This window comes from Boleophthalmus pectinirostris, unplaced genomic scaffold (assembly GCF_026225935.1).
Source record: "Boleophthalmus pectinirostris isolate CB_2022bp ecotype Guang Dong unplaced genomic scaffold, ASM2622593v1 HiC_scaffold_13, whole genome shotgun sequence".
In the NCBI taxonomy this organism is placed as follows: Eukaryota; Metazoa; Chordata; class Actinopteri; order Gobiiformes; family Gobiidae; genus Boleophthalmus; species Boleophthalmus pectinirostris.
Genome location: NW_026571036.1, coordinates 6674049 through 6689227, shown reverse-complemented (window position 1 = coordinate 6689227; position 15179 = coordinate 6674049). Strand labels below are relative to the sequence as shown.

Here is a 15179-nt window from a genome sequence, read left to right as displayed (position 1 = left end):
TACGAAAAAGACATTTTGGTAAATGGTCACATTTTTCTATAGCGCTTTTCCACCTTCAAGGCACTCAAAGCGCTTTACAACAAGGAACCACTCACACATTCACACACCAGTGTACGCAGACACTGTGGGCAAGGTGGGTTAAGTGTCTTGCCCAAGGACACAGCATTCATCTGTGGGAGCTGGAATCACACCAGCCAACCTGTGATGTTTATGTCAAGAGCTGGATTCGAACCGCCAACCTTCAGATCAGTGGGCGAATGCTCTACCAACTGAACTGCCGCCCTTTTTCCTCCTTCCGTGCTTCTATTTGTGCATCCGATAATGCAGCAGGAATTTACCATTATCGGGGATAAATACACGAGGTTACGCACTGTGTTTGACCACTATCCTGTTTCTTGCTTCCGAAAATTCCAAAATATTTCCCAGCATGCAACGCGGGCTTTTAATAACAATGACGTCAGCTGAAACTCGCCTATAGTCTACCTTGAGATGATTAGGGAAGGAGTGGCAGCAGAAAAAGGTGGGAGGTAGCAAAAGGAGGACCAGAACAGACTGAGAAACTGAGCTGGACTGGAGAAAACATGTAAACAAAAGACAGAACTTTGACAGTGAGCTCTCATTTGTTATTAAAGTCAGACTGACTTTAACCTGCTCCAGCCAGGGCCTCTCCTCTCCTCACTCTGCCTTATTCTGTGTCTCATTTTATCAGTGATTTGCAGAGAAAACTCCCATGTAAAAAATGTGAAGGTATTTTTAGAGCCACGATGCGCAGTTTCTAGTGTGTTTATTTTGTGCGTCATTTCTGTTTTTTTATTTAAAAAAATGTTAAATTACTTTTAAAAAAGAAAGAGCCATAAGTAGCACTAGGACTGACAGGACAATGGACCAGAAAGTCATGCATATAAACACTATGCTGGGCCCAGGGATGCAGGTATCCAATTTCTTCCAGTTTCAATACCAATACTGATACTATGTCACCAAACCTTTTTTCCTCTGAGGACCACATTATCGCTCCTGACTGTGATGGGGGCCAGGGTCGGGTCGGCCGTATAACAGAAATGATGCTGCAGATTATATTCTTTGAAAACCACCGCACTTTCTTTACATATCAGACAAACTGCACGGCCCTTACACTGAACAAAAAAATAATTAGTTGTCCACTGTTCTTTGAAAACTCGGCACTCTCTGTCGACTTGTAGTACTTCAACACTCGCCATTTTGCTGACACTGTTTGATCTCGAGCTTGTCAGGTGATGACAATTCAACGGCAAATTCAGCGACAAATGTAAATACATCATATAATGATTTAAATATAAATACTTCACATAAATATAAATATTTTTTAAATGAAAAAAGCAACAAAATACAAGATGCAGACGTGTTATTATTTGTCAAAAAGTAATTTTAAAAAAAAGGCCATGACAACTTTTGAGGATTGCCGCATGGGGCCAGTTCAAGTGGCAGGGGGCAGAGGGGCTTGGTGGCCGATCATAGGGGTGTGGCGGGCCAGAATCAGCCCGTGGGCCTTAGTTTGATGACCCCTGTCCTTAAGTATCTACCAATAGTCAGTAGCCGACAGATGCCAGTGTAGGGATTGAAAATGGCATTTCTTTTAATCTCAAAATACAGTCAACTTATTACAAAATAACCACAGAACCAGAGAGATTTCAGTATTTTAGTTTAGTCATTCTTACTGATTTATAAAACAGTATTACTATATTTACTTATGTATAAATGATACTGCATCCTGGTTTCCCCAGTACAGACTAAACCCCCTGACATAAAGTGACCATCTCCAGTCCACAGGAATGACAAATACTAAACAAGTTATAACTAGTCTTTGGTCTGTTTGTTCCTCTCGCAGGTTACATGGTCTACTCGGCCTCCTACGACGACGTGCTGAACAACAGATGGTCCTCTCGCTCGTCCAGTGGGACACATCTGCCTGTGGAGAACCTCAAGCCCAACTCCAGGTAACCAATCACATCACTCCATGTATTTATGTATCTATCAGCTCTTATACACAGACACACGATTACTCTCCAAATATTTAGGCCTCAGCTATTCCTGCTCGCATTTTTCACATGCGAGTCATTTGAATAAGCTTTGTGCTCCCGACGGTTTTTTATAATGGTTTTGCACTGTTTGTTTTATTGTATTTTTAGCCGACGATGCACAATGTATGCGCCTCATTAATGGTATATTTTTAAAGTGTCTAGTCATGGTTTTTGTCCAGCCTGATGCATCTTTCCCATTGTTGATTTAATTATTTTCTTCATAACACCGTCTAGTATGTATCCTTCCACCGCATAATTTCCATATAATATTTTTTTGCATCATAAATCTTAATTCATGTCATGCACTTCCAAAGGTACTACTTTATCACAAGAAAAGCAACAGAAATGTATTTTGGTGATATAGTTTTGTAGTAATACCTGCATGATAAAGCCTGGTGGAAACTATCATGGTGTCCTTAGGCAAGACACTTCACCCACATTGCCTAGCGTGAGTTTGAGGTGGTGGTCGGATGGCGCAGATTGGCAGCCTCGCTTTTGTCAGACTGCCCCAGGACAGCTTTGGCTCCAGTAGTATCTTACTAGAGCTGGGACAAGTGACGAGACGAGACACGAGAGGTTCACGAAAATGAGACAATGTAAGTTTTTGAAATCATTTATACAAGAGCGTAGGTTTGCATAGGGACAGCGGGGACGTGTCACAACCAATATTTGGGGAAGACAGAATAGTCCCTACCAATATTTGCCATTTTATTTTAATAAACAAAAATATAAATTTATTCAGATATTTTTCCAAACTCAATAGTACTGATTTAACAGGTTTTAGTTCATATTTTGATTATTAGACGTTCTGAGATGTATTCAGTGATATGACGAAAGGGTTACTCCTGCCGCTGTTTCATTGGCTGCAACACAGTGATGTCATTAGTGGAGCCAGGAGCCTAAACTGGGGAAGTGGTAGGACAGGGCCGCATCTTCAATTAAACTTTACTTATAATGAGTCGACGCGGAAAAAGAGCGACTATCACCACAAGTGCACCTCCTAAACGAAGCCCTACTCGTGCCCAACTCTACTGACAATATCCATGGAAAAATGTTTGGACATGACCTCACAAATATCTCATCACCAACAAGCAAAAGGAAATCTGCTACAAACTTCTACATCACTGAGTGCGTATACATGCACATCAATAACCCGGTTATTAGCCATACCCCGGTTATGTCAGTATTCGGGTTACTGCGTTTACATGTGCACTGAGAAACCGGGACACTCATATCCCCGTATACATGATCAAATGGAGTATCCCGGTTTCTTGACATAATCTTACAAATGCGCAGGCGCAAAAATTAACTTATATCAATTTCATAAACCAGGAAAAATACAAACCGTGAGCTCCTTTAGCATAAGAAGCTAAGGAGCTACGAGATCTCCCACAATCCACTGTGCAGATTCTTCATTAAAATCTTCTGCATAAATAAACTCAACTTTACAACATATAAACCATAAACACTATAGACACATCAGCCCGTTTGATCAGATAATTCAGCTGTGATCACATTTGTTTACGTTTTACAGAAACGAAACTTAAGACCGAGGCTAATTAGCATAAACTTTTAGCGGCGAAAAAACAACTCGATCCTTGCGCCGCTGATGTGATCAGTTTCTTTTGGACTAAATGACACGACTCTGTGGATTATGTGTGTTATTTCTGTGACAGAAGAGGCGCTAATGATGGTAAGTGTGTTCTGTGCGTATAGTGTATAGGAGATAGTTCATGTTTTAGCTTTTCAGCGTCACACAAGTGCAGGTCGTACGAGTGCAGATTGTACGTGTGCAGGTTTAGCGCAGCTCTTTATTTTACAGTCATTTCACTCGTTTGGTCACTTTATTTATGTTGGTCAATTTATTTATGTGACTACTGTTGTGGTGAAAGGCTGGAAAGTGTCTTTTGGACGCATGTGCACTCAACTTTATGTTGCAGTAACCGGGGTACTGCGTATACATGCCACAAGTAACCCGGTTACTATCGGAATAAACCAGCTACAGTAACCCGGTTTCTAATAACCGGGATACTGCCATAACCGGGTTACTGAAACCGGGTTACTGCATTTACATGCACCATCAAGAAACTGGGATACTCAAAAAACCCGAATCATAACCGGGTTATTGATGTGCATGTATACGCACTCACGTTATCCGCTAAAGAATCATCTTAGAAGGACAATGGACACAAACTGCACATTTTGTGAAATGAAAAAATAAAAATAAAAAAAGGGGGGGGGGGGGTTAACTGATAATGTCCCCACCAAAGCTGAAACCAAACCTACGCCCTTGAATTTATATTAAAATAATTATGCGATCCCGTTTGCAGTGTTGCATTTTTTTTTATTTAAAATTTTAGTTGCAGTAATAGATTTTAGAATCACAGTTCCCCAAGAGTTGTAACTTACCAGCCCTTAAACCTTTTTTTTTTTTTCAATTTAAAAGTAAAATAAATGAAAAAAATAAATAAATAAAATCTCACAAAAAATTTTCCTCATGTATGCACACATTTTTGGCAAGTGATCTTGTCCCATCTCTATATCTGTAACATTAACTGCATTATTATTATTATATTAGTTTGCTGGGCCTGCGGTCAGTGAATAACATGTTTAATGATGCTTGAAACCTAACGGAGAATAAATAATAATACTTGTTTTAAATATAGCACTTTTCAGGACACTCAAAGACGCTTTACAGAACACATTTTAAAAACAAAAAGAACTAGAAAAGCACTCAGAGAGCGCAGACCTCCGCCAAGGACTACCCCCATTTTTTTATTGAGTGAGATAATAGCAGTACAAAAGAGGTGAGAGAGGACCGCACACAGGGACAAGAACAAAGACATGTCAGGCTCAAAGCGGCTCTGTAGAGACACTTTTCCAAGACGCAACACACCTACTTTAGATCAGCACACGCTTTGTCTCAGCAGCTCTACATCGCAAACTGACAAGAAGAAAATAACCCAAACAAAAGAAAGGCCAAGATAATAAAGCCGTGTTATTGTTACACGTGTTATGATAGCCCCAAGCTCAATACAACGCTAAAATTTGGGATTATTTACAGTCCTGTAGCTTGTATGGTCATACTGTGATACTACGGTACACAGCAATGACTGTAGACTGTAGTGTAAAACATACTTTGCATGTATTTGTAACAAGCAAAGCAATGAAAGTACCTAAATACTAAGATTTAAATTATGCAAAGTTGTCTTTAATGGGATTTTAACCATGTTATGACAGTTTTCCCATCTTCATTTCCTTTCTCAAGTTGTATTTTGATTGATTCATGCATGTTTGATTCATCCTTATTACATTTTCAGATTTAGTATGCAGATATTAATAATTTCACACCTGGAATTTCCAGTCTCTACTGAAATAATAATAAAGGTTTACTCAAACACACGTGAATGAAACAAAACACAACTCCATGTAGGTTGAGGAGGTAAAAACATCATAACATGGCTTAAAGTGTCAATTTTAGGACATTTAAGCTGTAGCCATAGACAAGGATGGCATTGCTAATTATATTCTTGCCCACCCAATCAAACCCCACGACCTAAAACAAACACACATACTCTATATTTGCTTGCCGATTCAGTTTCATTCTGCCCACCCAAACAGATTAGTGTGACATACTGAACTGAACATTACTTATGAATGCCCACCTGGCCTGGCACCTGGCTTCTTTAAAGAAATCTAGACAAGCATTTGAGCGTGCCAGTCGACCCGATGGTGCGTGGGTTGATTTCAGTGGGTTGCCAGTGACGACGCCGCTCCACGTCTGGGCGCGAGGCTGAGGCAGGATGTGGTGCTGTTGATTCCTGCTACAGTGTTAGTTACATCAGAAGCCTCATATTACAGCAACAAGTCAAACTACTGACTTCTAGCCACATAACCCTACGACATGCTGCACAACATGTAGAGCGTAACATCGGAGTGTGTGCTAAATGGTGGGATGGTCAACAATGAAAGTGATTTACTGTGTGGGTGTACGCCTCTTCAGCAATGTGACTATTTTAAGTGGCAATGTACCCTGCACTTTGTCAAACTGAAAATTTTTTCGTGCCTGCAGGCCTCGATAATGACTATATAGTTTTATCGTGCAGTATAAAAAAGCTTTTAGGCTCAGTATTAGCGCTGGGTATCATTAAGAAGTTGCAGATACGATACATACCTCAATACGGTGCACTTTCAATAAAAAAATAAACAGCTAAATCATGGCTGTGATACTAAAAGTCTTTGTTAAACCGCTTCTTGTGCAAAGTTAATATGAAACACACACATTTTAATCATCAGAACAGTAAATATGTCAAATGGGTTGCACAAATAAGCTTCTTTTCTCTAAACAAGCAACAAAACTGTAGCACTGTAACAAAATAATTGATTAAAATATACCAAAAAATACTCGACTTGGCGATATCGATACTGTATCATCACATTAAACGATACAATATGTTGATATTTCAAAATTTTTGCAGACCCCTACTCAGTATTTCTTGTATGTAGATTTCTTTGCACTAGTAAGGAATTTTTCTTAAATTTTTATAGGGATGAACCGATACTGGAATCAGATATCAGTGCATATTAGGCTCAGAAAACATTTGAACTTTTATTTATACAAAGCCGTTCTCTTGAAGGATAAATAACAAATGCATGACACATTTGGATCAGTTTTATTGTTGTATTAGAGTTTTATTTTAAAGGAAATAAAGCTGTTGTCAGTCTCTGCACTGGTATCGGTTTATTTAAAGCTATAGTTTCAGAATCAGAACTGAAAAAGCTGGATCGGTGCATCCCTTCAATACATCACATTCTTTATTGTTCGAATTGTGTCAGTGGCATAAAGTAGTTTGTTTTACTTGCTTGCTTAGAATGACATTTTCTATAGTAATTTTCTGCATGTCCAAATGTATTATTACGACAAGCCTATCAATGCAATTAAGCTTTCTTGGTGACATTTTGACATTTCGCATACTAGAATATATAAAATTTGCTTTTTTCCATGGCCTACTTAATACATACTTAATTCTACCTCTGATACGACAAAGCCAAAAGGTTCAGCAGACCTCAAAACTATGCTAATAACAATAATTTGCAATACACAAAGCAAAATTCTCCTGCAGCTAAAATTCATTACACACAAGAGCAACAAACATCGGTAGCTCATTAAAAGTAGAACCCCAGGAAGACCAGCTGGCCCATGGGTACAGCTAAGAGAGCCTAATAAATAAACAAAAGTAAATAAAAATTTTGGAAATTCTGTGCCTTCAGGGTATGCATGCATCTGCCTCTGAGACATGTCACTGCTGACGGAGGAGACAATGGAGTGACGGGGCCCCCGTGACTCAGCCAGAATTAAACAATGCAGCGTATCTGTGTCCTGTCCAGACTGAGCGTGAAGCCTCGGTGAGCTCTTGACCCCAATCAGGTCACATGTCAACAACAATAACAATCTAAACATGCAGAGTTGTTTCCCGCTGTTTTAAATGAACCTGGACACGACTTTTAACCTGTCGGCTTAAAATGACTGCTGACAAACTAAACTCAAACTGAAGAAGAATCCCTGTATCTTTCATTCATTCTTTTGTCAAAATAAAATCAAAAATAAGAAAATGAAAAAAACAACAACAACTATTTTCTTCATTTGTCTCCAAAACCAAAATGCTTTTTTTTTTTTTTTTTTTTCAGTTTTTGAATTTGTGCTTAAATGAATAATGGGAAAACTGGATAGTGGTCGTTTCCCGTTTCCGTGACTTAAACTGCGATGCCGGACTTTTGTGCCGCATACGGACTGAACCAGGACTCAACCAGGACTAAACCAGGATTACAAAAGGACTAAACCAGGACTGAGTGATGTCGGAATGAAAAGGCCCATGAGAATGTCCCATGTAGACTGTCAGGTGAGGAGACTGAGACCGGACCAATCGATCAGATCAAGACCAGGACTGAGACCGGCACCAGACTGGGACCAAGACCGGGACTGAGGCCACAACCGAGACCGGGACCAAACCAGGATTGATATCGGTACCAGACCGGGATCACGACCTAGTCCTGGTTCAGTCCTGGTTTAGTCCTGGTTTAGGTCTAGTTTAGTCCTGGTGTAGTACTGTTTTAGTCCTGGGATCACTCCTGGTTTAGTTCTGGTTCAGTCCTGGTTCAGTTCTGGTCTGGTCCCGGTTTCAGTCCTGGGCTGGTCACTGTCTGGTTCTGGTCTCAGTCCGGTCTGGTCCCAGTCTCAGTCCCAATCCCGGTCTCAATCCTGGTCTGGTCCTGGTCTCAGTCCTGGTCCTAATCCCAGTCTGTTCCTGGTCTCAATCCCAGTCTGTTCCTGGTCTGGTCCTGGTCTCAGTCCCAGTCTGTTCTTGGTCTGGTCCTGGTCTCAGTCCCAGTCTGTTCTTGGTCTGGTCCTGGTCTCAGTCCCAGTCTGTTCCTGGTCTGGTCATGGTCTCAGTCCTGATCACCTGACAGTCTACACGGGCGCACCTGTCCTGACACTCAGTCCTGGTGTAGTCCTGTTTTAGTCCTGTAGTCCCCTTCATTTTGGTTTTGGAGACAAATAATGATGAAAAAATATATATTTTTTTTTGTTTTGTTTTTTGTTTTTTTGTTTGTTTTTTTGTTTTTTGTTTTTTTTCTTATTTTTGGTTTTATTTTGAAAAACGAATGAATGAATGACACACACATTAAGAAGACCACTGAGAGATTACACAGACAACAATGTGAGACATTCTTGGCCAAAATCAATCTGTAAATTGTTTATTACATCTAATTAAAGGCCTAAACGGGATCACGACTCAACCAATATCATGGAACCAATATCCGATCCAGCAAAATTGTCAGTATCGGCACCGATATTCAATACCGGTATCAGTATTGGTGCATCCCTACACCAAACCAAGTATATAACAGGAGTATTCAAGGTCTAATCTAGAACTAAACCAGGTCTGAAAGTGGACTACATCTTTTCCACTGTCGTTATAAACAAAAAGTGGATCAAATTAACCTTAAATTAAACGCAGATACTGAAGAGCTTTGACAGTAGCACCTGAAGGACTTTGAGAACACTGCTGTACATGTTTTTGTTGTTTCTCTCATCGGTTTTCTCTCCATCTTTTCAGTTTACTCGTGCAAGATTTATTGCTGTTCAGCTGAAAATGTTTGAATGGTCGTAATTAGCAAAACACAAACACTGCAAGCAACATCATTTCCTTGTCGAATTCTGATGATAGACCTCTTCAAACATGTTCTAGGAGACTTGTGTTTGTATTTTCCCTCAAATGTTATTGTGTATGGAACATTGTAAATTAGTTTAAACCTAAAATGCCTCTCTCTGATCTGAATGGTCATTACGTAAACCCCAGCACCTACAGTCAGCCACGAATCCAACCATGAAGAAAAACTTGTGATGTGTTCTCTATGTGCACTCTATAAATCACAATTTTATTTGGAAATAAACACAAAATCCACTTTTTTTGCTCCTCAATTGTGTGTATGATGTTTTAATAGCATTGTCTACTGTCAATTGTAATTTTTGGCAACTTAAGGACAAGCTAGGTAAAGAAAAAATAAAATAAAATGAGTGTGGCCTTCAGTGGACATGGCAATTTCACGTACTATGTGACTTCACACAAGACTGTGTCGGATTACAAACATCTGGCTGTAGGGCTGCAGTGTTTGAAGTGTGGACACCTGCTAGATCAATTACACTGTTCCTTATACCTCCAGACTCTGCCCCTCCTCCCTCCTCACTCTTCCTTTTAGTTCTGCAAACCCTGCCCCTCCTCCCCCTTGACTCTCCCCTTTAGTCCTCCAGACCTCACCCGTCCTCCCCCTCACTCTCCTCTTTAGTCGTCCAGACCTGCCCCGCCACCACCCTTCACTCTTCCCTTTAGTCCTTCAAACCCCGCCCCTCATCTAAACTGTCATCTAAACTCCGCCTTTTCTCACTCTTCCCTTTAGGCCTCTAAACTCCACCCTTCCTCCCCCTCACTCTCCCCTTTAGTCCTCCAAACCCTGCCCCTCCTCCCCCCTCACTCTCCCCTTTAGTCCTCCAGACCTGCCCCGCCACCACCCTTCACTCTTCCCTTTAGTCCTCCAAACCCCGCCCCTCCTCACCCTTCACTTCCTTCACCCTCCGCTCCTCACCCTTCACTCTCCCCCTCCAGACACTGCCCCACCTCCGCTCTTCACTCTCCCCTTTAGTCGTCCAGACCCCGCCTCTCCTACCCGCTCAGTCTCCCGTTTAGTCCTACAGACCTGCCCCGCCACCACCCTTCACTCTTCCCTTTAATCCTCCAAACCCCGCCGCTCCTCACCCTTCACTCTCCCATTTAGTCCTCCAGACCCTGCCCCTTCTCACTCCTCACTCTCCCCTTTAGTCCTCATGACCTCACCTTTTCTCATCCTCAATCTCCCTTTTAGTCCTCCAGACCCCTCCACCTCCTCACTTTTCTCTTTAGTCGTCCAGAACCCCCTTCCTCCTCTCCTCACTCTCCCGTTTAGTCCTTTATGAACTACTCAGTTTTCCAGCTCCGTTTGAAATGTAGTTTTTTTTAGGAGTTTATTCCCACTTTTAATTAGTTCAGCCCTAATAAGTGTGTCTTACGAGTGTTCAAAAAGGATACAGAAGAAGAAGAATATATCGCTCCTTCATAAACACTCTTTCCTTTATAGTTTCCGCAGTAGCCCCGCAGTAAATTTAACCACACGCCCCGTCCTTTTAATCCTACACAAACACACATACGACTCTAGATGTGAGCAAGAGCGCTGGCAGCCGCGAGCAGCTGGAGCGGACGAGGTGCCAACTGTGCCTCGTCATAAAGCGCCCGCAAAACAAACGGTTACTACGCGACGAGCCAGACGGTAGGAAAACCTGAGCTCAACTCCTCGCAGCGACGGGCAGCAGGTGTCTGAAGCGCAGGCGTGGATGTGTAACGCAAGATCAATACAAGTAACGCATCCTAAAGTTCTTTTGCTGACTTTTAGCCCATTTTAAATAATGTTTTCAAAGGGCTGGACTCGTTTTTTTCATGTGATAAAGTAAAAATTGTTCTGTGCTGTGTCTGCGTCTGTGTCTAATTAGGAAACGCAAACCAAGAAGTAACTCTGGTGCAGTGTTCTTCTATGTACTAATTCAGTTTTTGTTGTTGTGCAGTCTTTACCCATTTTGCTTATGTATTATTGAAGGTTAAAAATATGAAAATACCAGTGTTATGCTGTTAAAACAGTGTGTGTGTAATCTCTTGGTTTTCCATGTAGGATGCATAGTAAAAGAAGGTTGAATTCTACTTTTGTACTGTTGAAAGAATCCAAGATCCTTTTGCTTTAGGTTTATATAACATCCGTCTGGTTTTACATTTTTGCTAAAACCTCAGATTTTTATTTTAGGTTCATGTTTTTGTGCAGATTCAAAAAAGTTTTTTTTTTTTTTTTTTTAAACATTCACTTAGTTTTGAAGTAAATAAATAAATAAATAAAGAAGCAGATAAATAAGTGTATAAAAAGCAGATAGACAGACAGAGAGACAGATAGATTGAGTGGTGGTCCAAATCTCACTCTCGTTGTAAACATCATTGGTTGAGCGATCAGACTCACTGACCGTGGCGGAGCTCCTGGTGTGATTCCAGCTCCCACAGATGAATGCTGTCATCGTGTCCTTGGGTCCTAAAAATGTGACCATTTGTGTGAATAAAAATAAGTAAATAAAAATAGATAGATGGATTTGTAGATAAATAAATAAATAAATAAATAAAATCAGATGGATAGATAAGTAAATACTGCATTTTTCCGACCATAAGGTGCACTGGATTAGAAGGAGCATTAAGCAAAACAAACAGACGACACTTGAGACTGATCTGGACTGTGTTTAATGCAGCTTTGTGCACATTTGTTTACATTTTCCAGAAATGAAACATGGCTCATTTGCATAAACTAAGAGCTGAAAAAACACCTCACTCCTGTTGGACTTACTTTGTGAGGCTCCTGACTGCAGCAGCCGTAATGCTCTGACAATCCATCAAGCGGTGCGGCTTCGTAGTTTACCAAAGACGTCCTTAAACATTTTGACAGATTTTTGAGAGCTGTGTACGACATAAAATCAGTTCGAGGTCAGTAAACACAACCAGAATTAATACATAAGGTGTACCAGGATTATAAAGTGCACTATCAATTTTTGAGAACATTAAAGGATTTTAAGTGGGCCTTATAGTCCAAAAAATACGGTAAAATAGATAACTAGCTTGAACTTCAACCTTCAACATCTCGGCTGAAGTTCAGCTTCTTTCCTGAGGCTGTCAGACTTGTGAACAGTGCACACCGACTTCCTGCTTGGGTTGCCTCTCTATCTCGCCACATTTTACTACTCGTTCATTGGAACTGCTAAATGTTGTTGTTTTGAATGTATTTATTTTTTTAACATTGCTTATTTATTATTGTTTTTATCTCTTTCTGGATCACTGGGCCTCGGGGAGCACATTTCGTTGTGTCATGTGTTTCTCTCGCATGTTTGAATGACAAATAAAGAACCTTGAACCTTGAGATAGATAGATTGATTGATTGGTAGATTATTAGACAAAACACAAGGTTGAATTCAATTGTAAAACAGCTAACCTCGGTCAGATACAGACACACGCATTATTCTCCTGTTTTATAGTTTGACTTCAGACTTGTGGAAAATCTACACAGAAGTGGCTCACACACACACACACACACACACACACACGTCCATTATATTTCCTGAAGTGTGCTCATGTGTTCCAGTTGTGCGTCTCTTGTCGTAGCAGTGTGATGGATGCGTCTGGACTCCCACAGAGCAGAGCCGCGGTGGAGACAGATCTTCGGCTGGACGCGCGTACTGTCAGTGACGGATGAGGATTTAATTGAGACGTGTTTAGAACAGGAGACGTCGTACTGGGAAAAGTTCAAAGTAGATGCCACGCTGGAATGTTACAGTAAAACATCTATTTAAAGGCGCACTGTGTCACTTTGCCACCTTCTTGTTACCGTGGAGAGTTATTGCATCACGCGGAGTATTCCGCAGTTTGGCATTGAACGTGTTTATCTTGCATTTTTTTCAGTGGTGCTTTTATTGCTTCCATTAAAACATGTTTTTTCAAAGTGATTGTGGTTGCCATGGGGGAATTAGCATGGGGGAAAAAATAATCTTAGTTAATAATAAGGAACCTGCCCCGACATGTGAACGTAAGTAAATAGAAATAATAGCGATTTGACAGCATAAAAGCTTTAAACAAATCAGGTGATGATATGGAGACTTAAAAAACCTACCGTATTTTCCGGACTATTGAGCGCACCTGAATATAAGCCGCATCAACTAAATTTTAACTCAATTTTAAAGTTGTACATATATAGGCAGCACCTGAATATAAGCCGCAGGTGTCCACGTTCAAGAATGTTTTCAAGTTCGGGCCGTTTGTTTTTATCGCCTCTGAAAGATTTTGTTGTTTTTTTTATTTACTGAGTCAGTTCGTCACGCTGCCGTCGCCAAAATCTCACCATCGACTCACTGATGCCGAGCTCACGTGCAGCAGCAGCTCAGTTTCCTTCTTTGACAGCGTTTGCTTTTAACTTTAAAGCTGCATCATCTGCATTTCTTCGGGTGTTTTCCATGAGGAGGGTGTGTGTATGAAGCGCAAAATAACTGTTCAAAACACAATCAAACGAACATCTTCCTCGGCGCATCACCCCCGTCTCTCCCCGCGATCTACTGCTCATGTCTCCTGTAGAAACAGCCTCTCTCCTGTCTGCATTATGTCAGTGTCTTGGAGGATTTTAGCAGCGACCAGCACCTTTATCAGCTTGTTTTATGATGATAGTTTCGTCCTTTTCCAAATCATCTAAAGTAGATTGTTCTGGCTTGGTATAGGTTTGATAACAGTGTTTTTTTTTTGTTTTTAAGATGGCATCAGTGTCATGTTCACCTAATAGCAATAGGTTTCAATTGAATTATTTCGACTTGAAGGAGGAATAAATGTACTTTTACCTCTAACATTTTTTTTAAAAATTATATTTAAGTATACTTAAGTATATTTCTGAAAAACTTATTGAGGTCTACTTTAACTTTAACAAAGGAGTTAACAACATTATAACCAGTGTTGGGAGTAACGCTTTATAAATGTAACAAATTACTGCAATGCGTTGTTTTTTACTGTAACACAGTAATGTTCGGCATTACAGGGAAAATTTTTTATATTTTACTCGGTACAAATGTCAGTAACGCACATTACAATGCTTTTTTAACCTGGATTAAAGTGGTGGGTTTTTTTTGTTTTTTTCATACAAATTTGCTAAAATCACCGCAATATCAACAGCGGTGAAACGCTGGGTAGATCGTCGACTTACCGCGGGCTAAAGAAGTCCTAGTCCAAGATTAGCCCTGGTTTTGTCCTGGTTTAGTCCTGGTTCAGTCCTGGTTCAGTCCTGGTTCAGTCCTGGTTCAGTCTTGGTTTAGTCCTGGTTCAGTCCTGGTTTAGTCCTGGTTCAGTCCTGGTTCAGTCTTGGTTTAGTCCTGGTTCAGTCTTGGTTCAGTTCTGGTTTAGACCTGGTTTTGTCCTGGTTTTAGTCCTGGTTCAGTCCTGGTTTAGTCCTGGTTCAGTCCTGGTTTAGACCTGGTTTAGTCCTGGTTTAGTCCTGGTTTAGTCCTGGTTCAGTCCTGGTTTAGAGTCCTGGTTCAGTCCTGGTTTAGTTCAGTCCTGGTTTTAGTCCTGGTTTAGTCCTGGTTTAGACCTGGTTTAGTCCTGGTTCAGTCCTGGTTTAGTCCTGGTTTAGTCCTGGTTTCGTCCTGGTTCAGTCCTGGTTCAGTCCTGGTTTAGATCTGGTTCAGACCTGGCTCAGTCCTGGTTTAGTCCTGGTTTAGACCTGGTTTAGTCCTGGTTTATTCCTGCTTTAGTCCTGGTTCAGTCCATATATGGCGCAAAAGTTGACACAGTTATTTTGGTGAGAGTAACTTCAAGTGCTGCAATAGTCGTGTAAACTTTTATATTTTAAATGCAGTAATATGAAATGACAGTAACAAGTCATAAATAACACAGTACAGTTTTGAAGTAACTTGCCCAACAGTGATTATAACAGATCAGAAAACAGCGTAACAAGAGCACTTTACTGTAC

The 15179-nt window shown here is 40.7% G+C and overlaps 1 protein-coding gene across 1 annotated transcript in view; it reads left to right on the top strand.

The window, feature by feature from the left end:
- The window catches only part of fndc1 (fibronectin type III domain containing 1), a 181549-nt gene that overhangs the window by 135576 nt on the left and 30794 nt on the right, over positions 1–15179 (top strand). The window contains exon 18 of the mRNA XM_055149766.1: positions 1865–1973. Coding sequence (XP_055005741.1) covers positions 1865–1973 — 109 coding nt within the window. The remainder of the gene's footprint in view (positions 1–1864; positions 1974–15179) is intronic.